The 20,508-nt window shown below is 46.0% G+C and overlaps 1 protein-coding gene across 2 annotated transcripts; it reads right to left on the bottom strand.

The window, feature by feature from the left end:
* Nucleotides 1-735: 735 nt before the first annotated feature.
* LOC121009571 (ficolin-2-like) lies at nt 736-18,656 on the bottom strand. 2 transcript variants are annotated; one of them, XM_040442787.1, is made up of 8 exons: nt 18,547-18,656; nt 14,093-14,209; nt 12,958-13,011; nt 12,623-12,664; nt 5,205-5,332; nt 4,051-4,180; nt 3,593-3,727; nt 736-1,115 (listed from the first exon to the last, which is right to left on the bottom strand). In XM_040442787.1, exons 1-8 carry the CDS (start codon nt 18,611-18,613, stop codon nt 859-861), a joined length of 930 nt encoding a protein of 309 aa, XP_040298721.1. In that variant the 5' UTR covers nt 18,614-18,656; the 3' UTR covers nt 736-858. The 2 variants fall into 2 exon arrangements, with proteins under 2 accessions (XP_040298721.1, XP_040298722.1); XM_040442788.1 differs by having other exon boundaries at nt 14,093-14,206; nt 18,547-18,647.
* Nucleotides 18,657-20,508: the final 1,852 nt, after the last annotated feature.

Raw genomic sequence — 20,508 nt, 5'->3', positions numbered from 1 at the left:
AGTGAAAAACATATTGCACCCAGACTACATCCGGATTGCAATGCGTTTTTCACAGAAGCCCCATTCACTTCTATGGGGCCAGGGCTGCTTGAAAAACGCAGAATATGGCTACATTCACACGACCGTATGAATGAGTCCGCATCCGGTCCGCAATTTTGTGGAACGGGTGCGGACCCATTCATTTCTATTGGGCCGCAAAAGATGCGGACAGCACACCGTGTGCTCTCTGCATCCGTAGTTCCGTGTCACGGGTCCCCGCAAAAAAGATAAAATTGCGGACAAGAATAGGCATCTTCTATTATAGCGGCGTCCATGTGCGGTCTGCAAATTGCGGAACGCACATGCGCCGGTATCCGTGTTTTGTGGATCCGCAAGACAGCACGTTCGTGTGAATGTAGCCTATAGAACACGCTGCGATTCTCACGCAACCCAGAACTGATGCGTGAAAAAAAAAAAAAACGCTCAGGTGCACAGACCCATTGAAATGAATGGGTCAGGATTCAGTCCGGATGCTATGCGTTCACGCATCGTACCCACGCGGAAAACTCGCTCGTGTGAAAGGGACCGTAGGACACCTTCAGAGGTCTTAAAGGAGTCCATGCTTTAACCGGTCAGAGCTGATTTGGCGGCAGGAGGGTGAACTGCGCAAAATTAGGTGTTAATGTTATGGCTGACCAATATAACTGTATACACATGTATACAATAAGGACACAGATATAAAGTCATTGTTTCCGGATATTTATTAAAACAAGGAGATATTTGGTGAGAAAAACTAGAATCTATGATTTTCCTAATCTTGTGGACTCCTGACAACCAGCGCTGTGCCCGGCTGGGTGGATGGCAGGTGTCGGGCCTGGTTTACTTCTTTACCTCAGGCCGTATCTTCATCTCAGATCTCTTGTAGGAATAGGAGAGTCCTTTGCCCGTGTACCAGTGTAAGGCCATCTTGTCGCTGCCGTGCTCCCCTGCCAGGTACGGGCCGTTCAGGTTGGCGTGATAGCAGGACTTATACCACCAGCCGGAGGAGCAGGTTCTCGCGCAGTCGCCTTTGTTCAGGTCATTGTCCTCGTCCTTCGTGGAGAACCCCATCAGGTTATGGTAGGACATGGAGTCACCTAATACAGAAAGTATACAGCATTGCATGATGAGGGATGTAGTTGTGTGTATCACATGTGATAGGCTTAGATACAGCAGCTCATTACACAGGATCACACATAATAAGCTTAGATACCACCGCTCAGCAGACAGTATCACATATGGTAAGGCCTCTTGCACACGACCGTATGGCTTTTTCAGTATTTTGCTGTCCGCAAAAAAACGGACGACGTCCGTGTGCATTCCGTTTTTTGCGGAACGGAACAGCCGGGCCCTGATAGAACAGTCCTATCCTTGTCCGTTATGCGGACAATAATAGGCCATGTTCTATCTTTGAACGGAAATACGTAAACGGAGTACCTTCCGTTTTTTTTTGCGGATACATTGAAATGAATGCTTCCGTATACGGAACGCAAAAAAAAGAAACTGAAAAAAACGTTCGTGTGCAAGAGGCCTAAGTCTAGATAAGCCGGTATCTCACATAATAAGCTTAGATACAGCTGCTCAACTGACAGAATCAAATACAATAGGTTTAGATACAGCGCTCAGTAGACAGTATCACACATGATACATTTAGATACAGCGCTCAGTAGACAGTATCACACATGATACATTTAGATACAGCGCTCAGTAGACAGTATCACATATGATACATTTAGATGCAGCGCTCAGTAGACAGTATCACACATGATACATTTGGATACAGCGCTCAGTAGACAGTATCACACATGATACATTTAGATACAGCGCTCAGTAGACAGTATCACACATGATACATTTAAATACAGCGCTCAGTAGACAGTATCACATATGATACATTTAGATACAGCGCTCAGTAGACAGTATCACACATGATACATTTAGATACAGCGCTCAGTAGACAGTATCACACATGATACATTTAGATACAGCGCTCAGTAGACAGTATCACACATGATACATTTAGATACAGCGCTCAGTAGACAGTATCACACATGATACATTTAGATACAGCGCTAAGTAGACAGTATCACACATGATACATTTAGATACAGCGCTCAGTAGACAGTATCACACATGATACATTTAGATGCAGCGCTCAGTAGACAGTATCACACATGATACATTTAGATACAGCGCTCAGTAGACAGTATCACACATGATACATTTAGATACAGCGCTCAGTAGACAGTATCACACATGATACATTTAGATGCAGCGCTCAGTAGACAGTATCACACATGATACATTTAGATACAGCGCTCAGTAGACAGTATCACACATGATACATTTAGATACAGCGCTCAGTAGCCAGTATCACACATGATACATTTAGATACAGCGCTCAGTAGACAGTATCACACATGATACATTTAGATACAGCGCTCAGTAGCCAGTATCACACATGATACATTTAGATACAGCGCTCAGTAGACAGTATCACACATGATACATTTAGATACAGCGCTCAGTAGACCTAACACTCTTGAAAAACTTAGATTAATGAACTCAGACGACAGTATGACATAGGATGAGCTTGGATACAGCAGCTCAGTAGACAGTATCACACTTGAGAAGCTGAGATTAGGCAGCTCAGCATACAGTATCATGTATGATAAGCTTAGATACAGCAGCTCACAGAGAGCATCACAAAAGATACGTTTGGATACAGCAGGCCAGCAGACACATCACATGGGATAGGCTTTGATACACCATCTCAACAGAGACAGCATTAGACATGATAGGCTTAGATACACAGCTTAGCAGAGAGTATCGCACATTGATGCCCTTAGATACTGAATCGTGATGAAAAATTAGATTCGGCTGCTTCGCAAAAAAAATAAAAATTAGCTTTGTGATTACTTCGTCACAAAGCGCATTTCTTTGTAAGTAGTGGGTGCAATGACAGGGATTGTGGCCCCCCCCCCCCATCATTGTACCCCTTAGATGCCGCGTTCGCAGCTGATCGCGTCATCTGACATAAAAAAAAAAAAAAGGAAAAAAAAAAAAAATCATACTTACCTCATCCATTTGATCATGAAGAGCCGTCCGCCACCATCTTGATTGAAGATCTAGCGCGTAATCTCGCGCTGCCCATGATGGCGTCATCACGTCGTACGCCACCGCGCACGGGGTTTCATGCGAGATCTTCAATCAAGATGGCAGCGCCGGCTCTTCGGCCGCAAACGAATGAGGTAAGTATGATTTTTTTTTTATATTTCAGGGAAAATCGATTTGCTATCACGAAGCACCAGGGAAATTCGGCTTCACAGCGAATCGAAATTTCCCTGAATGGCTGTAAAAAAACACTAATACTGAACTTAGCAAGTATCAAACATTGTAGGTTTAGCTACAGAGCTCGGCAGACAGTATCACAAGTGATAGGCTTAGATACTCCAGTATCACAGGTGACTACAGCATACACAGGATTCCTGGCCATATAGCGCGGCGCGGCGTATACACTGTGTACTATATGAGGAGGGATATCTCCGTATCACCGGACATGCTTGTCGCTCACCTGCATCTCCATTTTTGAAGCCTCCAAGCAATAATTTGTATTTCTCTTCTTCTCCGAGGATCTGAAATGAGGAGTATTTGGCAAAATATTGTGCGCGGTCGAAGTCCTCTAGATCGATGCGTAGCTCCCACGTATCTGCGGAGAAGAGGAGGACACATTAGTCCTGCTCGTCTTCACCGCGCTCAGCGACTCTGATTCATCGTCTTCGTATTACACAGGCAGAAGTGTGTGTGCGAACGTATTAAATGAGCAAGCAGCTTGCTGTCAGTGAATGGGAACATTCTCATTTACATCCAGCGGTTGAAAATGATCCCTGTTCTAATGCCAATTTAGCACAGCTAAGGGTTTGTTACAGTGTATCGGTGCAGGTATGAGTCAGAACAGGAGGTTAAAAGAGAAGACAACTCTGCGCCGTAATGTGCCTGTATGCTAATACAGATCATACCCAGACTCCTTACCCGAAGACGTTAACTTGTGAATATTCTCATTTCCCAACCAGAAATCAGCCAGGCGGCTTCCAAAACCTTCCTTATAAGAATTCCAGTCCCGGAAGAAATCCACTGAACCATCCAAGCGTCTTTGGAAAACCTGACAGTAAAATGGCAGACCCAGCAGGAGATGCGTCAATAGCGTGCACCGATCTCATAGGGCCCCATAGCAAAACCTAAGCATGGGGCCCATTACCAATTTCCCACGTGCGTCAATCACTCCCAGGCAATGCGGAATGCACAGCACAGTGCCCCAGGTTTCTGATGAATTTACAATTTTTTTTTATTTAGCAGAAGAAATTTTTATTTAAAAAAAATAATAATAAAAAGTCACCCTCGGCCTCGCCCACTTTATTCAACTTCTGTGTCTAAAATCAAATATATGGTGCAGATAACTGAAATAATAAATTCTATAGCTCCACTTCAGATATTACAAAGCTGTCTGCCTGCAGCCACCACTAGGGGGAGCTCTGTGCATAGGAGTTTATGCAGGGGAATGGAAGCTATTATAATGTCTCCCCCTAGTGGCGGCTGTCTGAAATAGCAGTTTTTTCACCTATGCACAGATGAAGTAGAGAAGAAGGAAATTCAGAGCCAGTATACAGATGTACTAGTCTCTGGACAGGTTATCAATATCAGATCTTCAGCACCTCCACCATTCAGCTGTTTAATGGCGCCACAGCGATGCGGGCTCTTTATTATTTAGATCTAACTGCACTCAGTCTTCTTAAAGGGGCTGTGGACTGTGATGATATTGATGGCCAAGCCTGGCAGGGGTCTTACTCTTGGCACCCCCCGCTGATTGCATCTGCTCGTCCAGTTCCTTATAGTTGCACCGCTGCTGCGATCTAGGCGGCATGCATACAAAGAAGGGGATGCGGCATCAACACAAGTGCTGCAACCTCTTCAAACAGCTGATCGGCGGGCATGCCGGGAGTCGGTAGGTCATCAATATTATGGCACTGCACAACCCCTTTAACAGCAGTGGTGCAGGGTATTTCAGTTTCATCTTATTTCACTGCCCATTATATATTGGGGAATTGCTAGTTGTGTAATTCTCTGACTGATTACAGAAGGTTCTCAGTGGGTTAATTGCAGGTCTGTTTTACAGTCAGGACACTTACAATCCAGCCCCCTCCGTCTGTGTGCATATCACATAACACCCTCAGGGGGGCGCTGCCATCTGGGTATATTGTGTACCAGTCACTGAGCACTTCTCCATGATCCAGCAGCTCCTTACAGCTCCTGGCAGCTGAGAAAGAAAAAATATAGGTAATAAGTATGTAGTAGCTGGTCATTTATATGTGACTTTCTGTACAGGTTACAAAGATGTATGTAAATGTAAGCACATTACTTATCCTGTACTGATCCTCAATTACATCCTGTATTTACTCCAGAGCTGTACTCACTATTCTGCTGGTGGAGTCACTGTGTACATATGTGGCGAAACCGACCTCGCCACTGGGTTTTGGAGAGGACTGGCTGCTGGCCTCTTGCCCCAGGATTATGGGCCATATACTAACTTTTAAACCCCTGAACCGATTCAAGTGAATTTTGGATAGGTTTGTCCCCACGTTATACTGTTTGAATTAATGTAAGTTATATGTGTGGCCAATGTAAACTCACAAAGTTGTAACAATCTATAATAATTGTAACTTGTCAGCTTGGGAGGAAAATGCTGGGTGTGTTTCTATTGTGCCATTGTCCCATTGTGTGTTTAAATGGTGATGTCTGTCCTGTTGTATCTACATGTGTATTGGCGATCTCCCTTTGTTCTGAGAGATAATTGGATTGCTCCTCAGGTTGTCTCCAGACAGAGGGGAGGAGACCATGATGCATTGTGGGGATATGTTGTCCTATGTCCCAGTCTTCATTCTGGTCCTCTGGGGGCGTGAACGATTGGTTGCTGTAGTTACATTGTATGTGTTGTTAATTACTGATTGGTTGTATTTCAAACCCCTGTGGGCAGTACTATGTTTTTGGTTTGTGAATAAAAGAGGCTGTACGTGAAGTACAGTCAGTTCCTGTTTTACATTCAACATAGAGCCTCGTCTCATGTGTGGGGGATTGCTATACGCTGTATACTCCCCTGGCTATAACTCCTAGCTCTTGTAAGAGCTGTTCCTGGTTCCTGCCTCTGGATTTGGGAGAGGTTCACCCACTGGAGCCTTGTCATAGGTCCAGGGTGGGTAGGAGACGGCGAGACCTCCACCAAGTTTCGGCGGTTCGTGGGGTCTGCAGTGCTGACGGGGTCAAGTGGAGTGCTTGGAGTCCTCTGGAAGCACTTGGAGCAACTATCGACGGAGGTACCCGGTCGGGGTGCTAGGCGTTCCGTTACAGTTCTTGGGAGGGAAGGATTGTATGCTGTACCGGCCTATTTGGATCATTGCCTGCTTTTCCTGTCTACCAGCGGAGACCTTGTGGATCGTGCTACCCCTCCGCTACAACATACATTACTTATCCTGTACTGATCCTGAGTTACATCCTGTATTTACTCCAGAGCTGTACTCACTATTCTGCTGGTGCAGTCACTGTGTACATACATTACTTATTCCTGTACTGATCCTGAATACATCCTGTATTATTCTCCAGAGCTGCACTCACTATTCTGCTGGTGGAGTCACTGTGTACATACATTACTTATCCTGTACTGATCCTAAGTTACATCCTGTATTATACTCCAGAGCTGCACTCACTACTCTGCTGGTGCAGTCACTGTGTACATACATTACTTATCCTGTACTGATCCTGAGTTACATCCTGTATTATACTCCAGAGCTGCACTCCCTATTCTGCTGGTGCAGTCACTGTGTACATACATTACATTACTTATCCTGTACTGATCCAGAGTTACATCCTGTATTATACTCCAGAGCTGCACTCACTATTCTGCTGGTGCAGTCACTGTGTACATACATTACTTATCCTGTACTGATCCTGAGTTACATCCTGTATTATACTCCAGAGCTGCACTCACTATTCTGCTGGTGGAGTCACTGTGTACATACATTACATTACTTATCCTGTACTGATCCCGAGTTACATCCTGTATTATACTCCAGAGCTGCGCCCACTATTCTGCTGGTGCAGTCACTGTGTACATACATTACATTACTTATCCTGTACTGATCCTCAGTTACATCCTGTATTATACCCCAGAGCTGCACTCACTATTCTGCTGGTGCACTCACTGTGTACATACATTACTTATCCTGTACTGATCCTGAGTTACATCCTGTATTATACTCCAGAGCTGCATTCACTATTCTGCTGGTGCAGTCACTGTGTACATACATTGCACTACTTATCCTGTACTGATCCTGAGTTACATCCTGTATTATACTCCAGAGCTGCACTCACTATTCTGCTGGTGCAGTCACTGTGTACATACATTACTTATCCTGTACTGATCCTGAGTTACATCCTGTATCATACTCCAGAGCTGCACTCACTATTCTGCTGGTGCAGTCACTGTGTACATACATTACATATCCTGTACTGATCCTGAGTTACATCCTGTATTATACCCCAGAGCTGCACTCACTATTCTGCTCGTGGAGTCACTGTGTACATACATTACTTATCCTGTACTGATCCTGAGTTACATCCTGTATTATACTCCAGAGCTGCACTCACTCTTCTGCTGGTGCAGTCACTGTGTACATACATTACTTATCCTGTACTGATCCTGAGTTACATCCTGTATTATACCCCAGAGCTGCACTCACTATTCTGCTGGTGCAGTCACTGTGTACATACATTACTTATCCTGTACTGATCCTGAGTTACATCCTGTATTATACTCCAGAGCTGCACTCACTATTCTGCTGGTGCAGTCACTGTGTACATACATTGCACTACTTATCCTGTACTGAGCCTGAGTTACATCCTGTATTATACTCCAGAGCTGCACTCACTATTCTGCTGGTGCAGTCACTGTGTACATACATTGCACTACTTATCCTGTACTGATCCTGAGTTACATCCTGTATCATACTCCAGAGCTGCACTCACTATTCTGCTGGTGCAGTCACTGTGTACATACATTACATTACTTATCCTGTACTGATCCTGAGTTACATCCTGTATTATACTCCAGAGCTGCACTCACTATTCTGCTGGTGCAGTCACTGTGTACATACATTACTTATCCTGTACTGATCCTGAGTTACATCCTGTATCATACTCCAGAGCTGCACTCACTATTCTGCTGGTGCAGTCACTGTGTACATACATTACATATCCTGTACTGATCCTCAGTTACATCCTGTATTATACCCCAGAGCTGCACTCACTATTCTGCTCGTGGAGTCACTGTGTACATACATTACTTATCCTGTACTGATCCTGAGTTACATCCTGTATTATACTCCAGAGCTGCACTCACTCTTCTGCTGGTGCAGTCACTGTGTACATACATTACTTATCCTGTACTGATCCTGAGTTACATCCTGTATTATACCCCAGAGCTGCACTCACTATTCTGCTGGTGCAGTCACTGTGTACATACATTACATTACTTATCCTGTACTGATCCTGAGTTACATCCTGTATTATACCCCAGAGCTGCACTCACTATTCTGCTCGTGGAGTCACTGTGTACATACATTACTTATCCTGTACTGATCCTGAGTTACATCCTGTATTATACTCCAGAGCTGCACTCACTATTCTGCTGGTGCAGTCACTGTACATACATTACATTACTTATCCTGTACTGATCCTCAGTTACATCCTGTATTATACCCCAGAGCTGCACTCACTATTCTGCTGGTGCACTCACTGTGTACATACATTACTTATCCTGTACTGATCCTGAGTTACATCCTGTATTATACTCCAGAGCTGCATTCACTATTCTGCTGGTGCAGTCACTGTGTACATACATTACTTATCCTGTACTGATCCTGAGTTACATCCTGTATTATACTCCAGAGCTGCACTCACTATTCTGCTGGTGCAGTCACTGTGTACATACATTACTTATCCTGTACTGATCCTGAGTTACATCCTGTATCATACTCCAGAGCTGCACTCACTATTCTGCTGGTGCAGTCACTGTGTACATACATTACATATCCTGTACTGATCCTCAGTTACATCCTGTATTATACCCCAGAGCTGCACTCACTATTCTGCTCGTGGAGTCACTGTGTACATACATTACTTATCCTGTACTGATCCTGAGTTACATCCTGTATTATACTCCAGAGCTGCACTCACTCTTCTGCTGGTGCAGTCACTGTGTACATACATTACATTACTTATCCTGTACTGATCCTGAGTTACATCCTGTATTATACTCCAGAGCTGCACTCACTATTCTGCTGGTGCAGTCACTGTGTACATACATTGCACTACTTATCCTGTACTGATCCTGAGTTACATCCTGTATTATACTCCAGAGCTGCACTCACTATTCTGCTGGTGCAGTCACTGTGTACATACATTGCTTATCCTGTACTGATCCTGAGTTACATCCTGTATCATACTCCAGAGCTGCACTCACTATTCTGCTGGTGCAGTCACTGTGTACATACATTACATTACTTATCCTGTACTGATCCTGAGTTACATCCTGTATTATACTCCAGAGCTGCACTCACTATTCTGCTGGTGCAGTCACTGTGTACATACATTGCACTACTTATCCTGTACTGATCCTGAGTTACATCCTGTATTATACTCCAGAGCTGCACTCACTATTCTGCTGGTGCAGTCACTGTGTACATACATTGCACTACTTATCCTGTACTGATCCTGAGTTACATCCTGTATCATACTCCAGAGCTGCACTCACTATTCTGCTGGTGCAGTCACTGTGTACATACATTACATATCCTGTACTGATCCTCAGTTACATCCTGTATTATACCCCAGAGCTGCACTCACTATTCTGCTCGTGGAGTCACTGTGTACATACATTACTTATCCTGTACTGATCCTGAGTTACATCCTGTATTATACTCCAGAGCTGCACTCACTATTCTGCTGGTGGAATCACTGTGTACATACATTACTTATCCTGTACTGATCCTGAGTTACATCCTGTATTATACTCCAGAGCTGCACTCACTCTTCTGCTGGTGCAGTCACTGTGTACATACATTACTTATCCTGTACTGATCCTGAGTTACATCCTGTATTATACTCCAGAGCTGCACTCACTATTCTGCTGGTGGAGTCACTGTGTACATACATTACTTATCCTGTACTGATCCTGAGTTACATCCTGTATTATACTCCAGATCTGCACTCACTATTCTGCTGGTGGAGTCACTGTGTACATACATTACTTATCCTGTACTGATCCTGAGTTACATCCTGTATTTACTCCAGAGCTGTACTCACTATTCTGCTGGTGGAGTCACTGTGTACATACATTACTTATCCTGTACTGATCCTGAGTTACATCCTGTATTATACTCCAGAGCTGCACTCACTATTCTGCTGGTGGAGTCACTGTGTACATACATTACTTATCCTGTACTGATCCTGAGTTACATCCTGTATTTACTCCAGAGCTGTACTCACTATTCTGCTGGTGGAGTCACTGTGTACATACATTACTTATCCTGTACTGATCCTGAGTTACATCCTGTATTATACTCCAGAGCTGCACTCACTATTCTGCTGGTGCAGTCACTGTGTACATACATTACATTACTTATCCTGTACTGATCCTGAGTTACATCCTGTATTATACCCCAGAGCTGCACTCACTATTCTGCTCGTGGAGTCACTGTGTACATACATTACTTATCCTGTACTGATCCTGAGTTACATCCTGTATTATACTCCAGAGCTGCACTCACTATTCTGCTGGTGCAGTCACTGTACATACATTACATTACTTATCCTGTACTGATCCTCAGTTACATCCTGTATTATACCCCAGAGCTGCACTCACTATTCTGCTGGTGCACTCACTGTGTACATACATTACTTATCCTGTACTGATCCTGAGTTACATCCTGTATTATACTCCAGAGCTGCATTCACTATTCTGCTGGTGCAGTCACTGTGTACATACATTACTTATCCTGTACTGATCCTGAGTTACATCCTGTATTATACTCCAGAGCTGCACTCACTATTCTGCTGGTGCAGTCACTGTGTACATACATTACTTATCCTGTACTGATCCTGAGTTACATCCTGTATCATACTCCAGAGCTGCACTCACTATTCTGCTGGTGCAGTCACTGTGTACATACATTACATATCCTGTACTGATCCTCAGTTACATCCTGTATTATACCCCAGAGCTGCACTCACTATTCTGCTCGTGGAGTCACTGTGTACATACATTACTTATCCTGTACTGATCCTGAGTTACATCCTGTATTATACTCCAGAGCTGCACTCACTCTTCTGCTGGTGCAGTCACTGTGTACATACATTACATTACTTATCCTGTACTGATCCTGAGTTACATCCTGTATTATACTCCAGAGCTGCACTCACTATTCTGCTGGTGCAGTCACTGTGTACATACATTGCACTACTTATCCTGTACTGATCCTGAGTTACATCCTGTATTATACTCCAGAGCTGCACTCACTATTCTGCTGGTGCAGTCACTGTGTACATACATTGCTTATCCTGTACTGATCCTGAGTTACATCCTGTATCATACTCCAGAGCTGCACTCACTATTCTGCTGGTGCAGTCACTGTGTACATACATTACATTACTTATCCTGTACTGATCCTGAGTTACATCCTGTATTATACTCCAGAGCTGCACTCACTATTCTGCTGGTGCAGTCACTGTGTACATACATTGCACTACTTATCCTGTACTGATCCTGAGTTACATCCTGTATTATACTCCAGAGCTGCACTCACTATTCTGCTGGTGCAGTCACTGTGTACATACATTGCACTACTTATCCTGTACTGATCCTGAGTTACATCCTGTATCATACTCCAGAGCTGCACTCACTATTCTGCTGGTGCAGTCACTGTGTACATACATTACCTATCCTGTACTGATCCTCAGTTACATCCTGTATTATACCCCAGAGCTGCACTCACTATTCTGCTCGTGGAGTCACTGTGTACATACATTACTTATCCTGTACTGATCCTGAGTTACATCCTGTATTATACTCCAGAGCTGCACTCACTATTCTGCTGGTGGAATCACTGTGTACATACATTACTTATCCTGTACTGATCCTGAGTTACATCCTGTATTATACTCCAGAGCTGCACTCACTCTTCTGCTGGTGCAGTCACTGTGTACATACATTACTTATCCTGTACTGATCCTGAGTTACATCCTGTATTATACTCCAGAGCTGCACTCACTATTCTGCTGGTGCAGTCACTGTGTACATACATTACTTATCCTGTACTGATCCTGAGTTACATCCTGTATTATACTCCAGAGCTGCACTCACTATTCTGCTGGTGCAGTCACTGTGTACATACATTACTTATCCTGTACTGATCCCGAGTAACATCCAGTATTATACTCCAGAGCTGCACTCACTATTCTGCTGATGGACTCTATACATTTCTCAGTTTCCGCTCACCGTACAGTCCTGACTCCGGCTTTCCGGATTCTCCTTTCTCTCCTATAGAATTATCAAATAAATAGCATTAGTCCAGTAAATCAATTACAGCTTGATTTGACATTCCCCTCTCCCAATGAAGTTATACAGATCTTAAAGGGATTTTCCAGGTTTTCAATCTCCAGTCTAAAAGGAAAATCGATTACTGTCCATTTTTTTCTATGGAGCTTGCTCTCTTGCAAAGCCACAGGTTCCACTTAACTTATTTGGAGGGTACGATAAACCTACCCGTTTTACGTATCGCCATTTATTTGGCTTAATCTGGACTTCCCCTTTAAGTAATCAGTGACACTAACCTTTTTGTCCTTGTGGACCAATCTTTCCAACTTCTCCTGTAGATCCTTTCTGCCCTAAGGAGACAAACATAAAATATCCACAAGTGCCAGACTCCATGTACTGCCTTTGGTGCTAATGGTGGAAGTTAAACCTTTATTGATTGGACACGAGAGTTCTTTTTTTTTTATCTGTATAAGCCCAAAATTCCCAATAAATTTCCTAATAAATCTTCACAGAGCTCCAAATCCGCTGCATAGGAAAAGAGTTAAAGCAGTGATGCAACACTAAAAGAGAGGCCCAGTCCTGCCCGACCCAGGGTGGGGGTGATGCTCACCTGATCCCCCCACTGGATCCAGTCTGTTGGGCTCCCGGGCCGGATCAGTGATTGGCTGCACCGGTCTTGTGCGCCCCCCCCCCCGTCAACAGATCTTGTCCACGTGGGAGCGGAACTGTCAGCTCGGGAGCCCAACAGACCAGATCCAGCGGCGGGGATCAGGTGAGCATCACCCCCACCCTGGGTCGGGCAGGTCTTGACCACTCTTTTAGTGTTGGATAACCCCTTTAAAAGATACAATTCTGTCGTCTTCCTGTAGTCTCCACTAGGGGGAGCTCACTCACTACATGCAACTTATACATTGAACTCAACAATAGAATAGTATACAGTGAGCTCCACCTACTGGTGGCGGCAGGCAGGCAAAGTTTTATTGTATGGCTCTGTGTTTGGAGCTCTGTCAGAAAAATGGATCATCGGTCTCTAAAAAAAAATATCATAAAATGAATCTGCATATAGTGCATTAAAAATCGATGGGGATCTGCTATCTTACAAGAAAAGATTTGGCTTGGGGTTACTCCTAAGGGCAACCTTTAACCCCTGTACAGGGATCTGGACTTCCCTGCAGGGGAATCACCAGGCGGCCACCTCTCAGAGTAGTCTCTGTTCAGGTGATGACTGACCTACGGGGATCAAGAGCCATCACAGCAGGATGAGGCAAAAACATGATCAGGGATCAGGCCAAGGTCAGGACAGCCAGAGTAAGTGCAATCCGGTAAACAGTCCAAGGTCAGGATTTTAACTTTAGCAGTAAATGGAGAAGAAAACAGGACAGGTGGTCAAAGGAATGTGGAAGGAATAAATTTCCTATCATCTATATTCACCTTTCTCTCCTGCCGCTCCATTATATCCTTTTGCACCAGGAGATCCAGGAACGCCGGGGCAGCCTCTGAGGATGGCCAGTCTGTCCGAATCTCCCACTCCAACGACCTTCACTTCTGCTGGGTGACACATTTGTACCATCATCATGCACCACGACGTGGCCAACATTCTCTATATAATATACCTGCAGTACAACTCCTGCCGGGTTCACAAAAAGCTTTCCTATGGTCCTGAATGGATAACTATAGATAGGCAACCAAGGACTAAAAGTAGCAACACACTGCCATGCACATGCAAATATTGGAAACTAGTGATGGACGAACAACGACTGGCACGTTTCGTGTTCGCGGAACCCCATTCACTTAAATGGCAGGCGAACCTGAAAAACCTTCAGGTCATATTTGCAGCCACCAAATACTTACTAGAAGTGCACAAATAGTCCCACAACATGGACAGTGACATACCAAAGGGGGATCAATGGCAAAAATTTCCACAAAAAATATGTATTTTAATCAGGGGCCATTTTTATGCGTCTTAAAGGGAAACTCAAAATTATGCCCTGCTGGAGCCTAGAACTTTTTTATTTTAGACCACAGGAGTGCAGGCCCCAAACATTAGGCATTCACCTGACAGAAAAGGCCTTTTATGCCGCTGTATACTTTGTTCTGGGTGGTGGCGGATATGTGTGGGCTGGCATGAGTAAATTAAATTACACGTGGTTGTCACAGGTGTTGAATTCCTCCGAGATCCATGCCTCATTCATTTTTTAGAAATGTGAGTCCACACTGTCGTGAGCCGGGCGAGTGCGCTTGTCGGTCACGATCCCCCCTGCTGCGCTGAACGTCTGTCACGGTGGGGAGTGGGGGAAACCCCCCGCCGTGCGGTGTCAAAGGGTAAAAGGGGATCAGCCTGGCCAAAAGGAGTAATAAGGGAGCAGGTCACCTCCTACAGCGTCCCTAATCCTCTCCCTGACTCCTCGCCGTATGAGCGGACCCCGATGGTAGGACGACTCATACTAAGGATTCCTAGAGACCCTAAGTCGCCCTGGTAATCCCTCACCAAGGAGCAGGGAAGAGACGACCTGTTCATCCCAGTCATGGAGGAACAGGAGTCTCTATCTGAGGCCAGGCTGCAAGGAGAGGGGAACACATACAGCATAAGGAGATGGCAGGTAAGTGAAACCAGTAACACACTTACCTGCCACAGACACACTGACTGGAACCCGTGCACAAGTGCTGCTGTCCACACCAACATTAAAGGACACAGCACACACCACAAACCACACAGGAACCCAGGACAACCATAGCTGCAATAAACATGAGACAGGGGAATGTCTAGCAAACATGACACCAAACACCACCAGACATGTAACACCAAACTAGACATACAAACACCCTGAACTTAACCCACTCTATACAAATAAGGACAGGAAGGGAACGAGACACCGGGATGACATTGATGACCACAAGGGTGGAACACCCTGGACTGGAGCAGAGCTCCAGCACCAACCACAGCTGAAGTACAACTGACTGCAGGAAGAGATAAATGGTAAGTATAGTATGGTTGTACCTGCGCTGTCAGTGGGTCACTTTCCTAACTCTGTAAGCAAATAGTATACAGAGCCGCTGCTAAGTACCTAAAAGGATATCGGCTGCCCCGATCCAATTAAACATGCATAAATGTATAAAATAAATTGCGGTACCAGCGCTGGGATAAAGGAAAAATGTTGAGCGAAGGGTAATAGAAAGTACCTGGTACTTTCTATTACCCTTCGCTCAACATTCTTCCTTTATCCCAGCGCTGGTACCGCAATTTATTTTATACATTTATACAACTGACTCCAGCCAGGAAACCACAGAAGATAAAAGCCGAATGACCAGACCCAGCCAGGGAGTTAACCCTTACAGCACCAGACAGAGGGAGGCTACAACTTAAAGAGGAAGTGCACACACAAGCATACTAAACACGTTACCACCAGCAACAGCATGCGTGCCAACCACCCAGAAGGCCGAGACACTGCCACCGCATGCTCTCACAGCAACCGCAAGTGTGGCAACAGTGTCACAGCGTACACCATAGTCCGTGACACTCGACGAGGGGCAAGCCAAAAGTTCCATGGCAAATTGTGACAGCTCTGGCCAAAGGTCAAGCCTGGACACCCAGTAGTTAAGGGGTTCCTCGCTTCTCAGAGCGTCCACATCAGCCGTTAACCCGATGTAGTCGGACACCTGTCGTTCCCTGAGGCTGGATCCAGAGGGCGGCTGTCGATGGGTTGGCTGCAAGAATGATCTCATTCCCGAAGTGACCAACACATCTTCAAACCGCCCTCTTCTTGCAGGCGCGGTAGGATTGGGACCCGCACCTGTTTCGCAATTCCTCTGCCAGCGCCCTCAACAGCAGAATGCTGCATTCTGACAGCCCTCTGTGATGCTGGTAACATGTCCGCCATTTTATGTTTGTACCGGGGGTCTAAGTACGTTGCCACCCAGTACTGGTCCTTGCCCTTTATGCTTTTCATACAGGGGGCTCGGTGATGGGAGGCCAGGTGCCTTCTTAAGGCGGTCGTCCCTAGGTGAGTGTTGGGCTTACCGCGACTTATGCGTTGACAGCACAGGCTGCAGATGGCAACACTATTGTCAGCAGCTGACACGTAAAAAAAAGCCCACACTGCGGAGCCATGTGCCGGCGTCCTGGGAGCGCAAGATGTGATCGTGCATGGTGGATGGCTCGCTCCAGATACATTAGCAGTCTGCTTTTTGCCTCCTGTGCCCTGCGAGTTGTGCCTGCTTCTCCTCCCTGTCTGCTGCTCCGTCTCTCCCTCTAAACTCCCCTCCTCTTCCTCTCTTGTGGGCACCCACGTGACGTCCATCGACACGTCATCATCATCACCTTCACCACCACTGACATTAGAGATCTCGGAGTAGGCAGCAACAGCGGGGACCTCCCTCCTTGGGCTGATCTGGGTACTGTCGTCAGACCGCTGGGTGGCGGCCGTTGCTACCTCCTCTTCCTCAAGAATGGCTGCGCATCGGTAAAGTCTGGGAAAATAATTCCTCTGACTCGAGTGGAGGAGCTATGGTGGTGGTGGTGGTGTCTTTGGGGGTGCACACAGCAGAGAGTGAGGAGGGTGCTGATACAGAGGATGAGGAGGGTGCAGAAGCGGAAGGCTGAATGAGCCACTCAACCAACTCTGGTGCGTCCTTTGATGTAATCGCACGCGCCTTCTCCAACTTCCCACTTAGGCTCCGGCCTGGTGCACCTGCCCGACTCCTACCACCCCTGCGGAACGGCCTGCCTCTTCCTCTGCCTGTCATTTTCAAAATGACCCTGTGCCAAAGTCCCCAGAGAAGAGCAGTATTTGTGGAAGCAGGTATATCACACCCCTCAATCAGTATTTTGTGGAAGCAGGTATATCGCACCCCTTAATCAGCATTTTGTGGAAGCAGGTGTATCGCAGGCCTCAATCAGTTTTTTTGGGGGCAACAGGTATATCACACCCGTTGCAAATAGTTGTTCCAATAGCGTTCGTCCCTCTGTGTAGCTGCGATATCGCAGCAGAACCGCACACAACTGCTGCACAATACAAATGCACTATAATATACTTTCTATGTTAGTATATCACAAGCCTCAGTATATCACACCTATCGATAGCACACCTATACAGTCCCTAAAAGGACTTTTGTGGCCCTATTAGCTAGTGTTTGGTGTTCCTTACAGTCTGTCCCTGCTCCACACAGCAACCTCTCCCTACACTGGCAAAAAAACAAAATGTAAAATGGCTGCCAGATCGGGTTCTGTTATAGGGTGGGGGGTAGTGTTGAGCGAACTTCTGTTTTAAGTTCGGCGTCTAAAGTTCGGCTTCCGGTTAGCGGAGAATCCCGATATGGATTCCGAATTCCGTTGTGGTCCGTGGTAGCGGAATCAAAAATCGGCCATTATTGATTCCGCTACCACGGACCACAACGGAATTCGGAATCCATATCGGGATTCTCCGCTAACCGGAAGCCGAACTTTAGACGCCGAACTTAAAACAGAAGTTCGCTCAACACTAGTGGGGGGGTGTCCATGTGCTGAATTGTCCCAATTGGCTGTCCTGGGATGTGTCATGGGTCAAAGTTCGGCACAATGCAAAAGAATAGGGAGCATGTTCGGCGAATCGCGAACAAGCAAAATTCGCCGCGAAATGACCGCCGGGCGAACCGCAAGGCTATCCCCATTGGAAACATTAAATAAATTAGAATTGCATTACTGCTATACTCACTATATAAAACTGGATGCACATTGTGGATCAAAATAGTGTTGGGCCCATCTACAAGAGACAAGGTGGCTTCCAACAGATGGGACCTGCGCGGTCAGAGACAAGTCAGGGCAGTGCATGCAGAGTCCAGCCATATTATACTCTGATTAGAAGCCCTGGGCAGATGGATGAGCCACGAAGAATTCCAAACCAGCTTACCTGGACACGAGTCCTCGGCAGGACAAGAGGTGACCAGCAAGGAGAGGACAGTGATCAGCAGACGCATGTTGCTCCTGCGAAAGTCTTTTCTGGGCTGAAAGTTTACGGAAACTGGCTGAGAACATGCACCGAGCCATACCGTGCCTGCAGGCTATAAATCAGAGACTCTGTGGTCTGAACCCATTGCCTTTTTTAGTATACTAAAAGAAAGAAAAAACCAAGGCTCATTCTATACACGTAGCTCCTCATCGACTCCTCTCGGCAGTGCAGAGTTCAGCTTTGACAAGGTTGGACTGACCCACCACCGGCTTCGGAGATGGGCCCGGCCACAAGAAGGCTCATCAGCCCCATTCGGAGGGGGCGCTTGAGCAGATCTTGTGCTACTATGGGGTTCTTAGACTTTTTTGGGTTAATTAACAAACAACCTATTCCTTCCTATTGAGGGGGGGGGGGGGGGGGGCGCTCAGACGTTTCTCTGGGGGGCCCAAGGAATCCAGTCTTGAATATTCTTCATCTCTGAGACAACACATCACAAGGCCTAAGATGCCGTGGCCATAAATTAAAATGAATGGGGTCTTGTTGCCACCGACAAGTTACCGTAAAGTGACAGCAAGAAATCCAGTAGGCAACTTACCCCATTCACTTTCCTCCGTTACGATGCACAATGATTTATGTGTGTACAACGTGTGTGGCGGCCAAAGCCGTCGCGTAGCCCTAGGGGTTTGTCTTTGTCACCGCCCGATGTTCGCTGCTGCCCACCATAGACTATGTGAGTGTATGTATATAGCTATGTTTACAGTGTACGTATATACAGTACAGTATGTGTGTATGGGTATGTGAGCGTATGTATGTAAGTATATTTGTTGATGTTTGCATATACTATATATATACACTGCTCAAAAAAATAAAGGGAACACAAAAATAACACATCCTAGATCGGAATTTAATTAAATATTCTTCTGAAATACTTTGTTCTTTACATAGTTGAATGTGCTGACAACAAAATCACACAAAAAAAAAAAAAATGGAAATCAAATTTTTCAACCCATGGAGGTCTGGATTTGGAGTCACACTCAAAATTAAAGTGGAAAAACACACTACAGGCTGATCCAACTTTGATGTAATGTCCTTAAAACAAGTCAAAATGAGGCTCAGTAGTGTGTGTGGCCTCCACGAGCCTGTATGACCTCCCTACAACGCCTGTGCATGCTCCTGATGAGGTGGCAGACAGTCTCCTGAGGGATCTCTTCCCAGACCTGGACTAAAGCATCTGCCAACTCCTGGACAGTCTGTGGTACAATGTGACGTTGGTGGATAGAGCGAGACATGATGTCCCAGATGTGCTCAATTGGATTCAGGTCTGGGGAACGGGCGGGCCAGTCCATAGCATCAATGCCTTCGTCTTGCAGGAACTGCTGACACACTCCAGCCACATGAGGTCTAGCATTGTCTTGCATTAGGAGGAACCCAGGGCCAACTGCACCAGCATATGGTCTCACAAGGGGTCTGAGGATCTCCTCTCGGTACCTAATGGCAGTCAGGCTACCTTTGGCGAGCACATGGAGGGCTGTGCGGCCCTCCAAAGAAATGCCACCCCACACCATTACTGACCCAATGCCAAACCGGTCATGCTGGAGGATGTTGCAGGCAGCAGAACGTTCTCCGTGGCGTCTCCAGACTCTGTCACGTCTGTCACATGTGCTCGGTGTGAACCTGCTTTCATCTGTGAAGAGCACAGGGCGACAGTGGCGAATTTGCCATTCTTGGTGTTCTCTGGCAAATGCCAAACGTCCTGCACGGTGTTGGGCTGTAAGCACAACCCCAACCTGTGGACGTCGGGCCCTCATATCACCCTCATGGAGTCTGTTTCTGACCGTTGGAGCAGACACATGCACATTTGTGGCCTGCTGGAGGTCATTTTGCAGGGCTCTGGCAGTGCTCCTCCTGTTCCTCCTTGCACAA

The sequence above is a fragment of the Bufo bufo genome, chromosome 8, assembly GCF_905171765.1.
Source record: "Bufo bufo chromosome 8, aBufBuf1.1, whole genome shotgun sequence".
NCBI lineage: Eukaryota > Metazoa > Chordata > Amphibia > Anura > Bufonidae > Bufo > Bufo bufo.
This window is presented reverse-complemented; position numbering and strand designations above follow the sequence as displayed.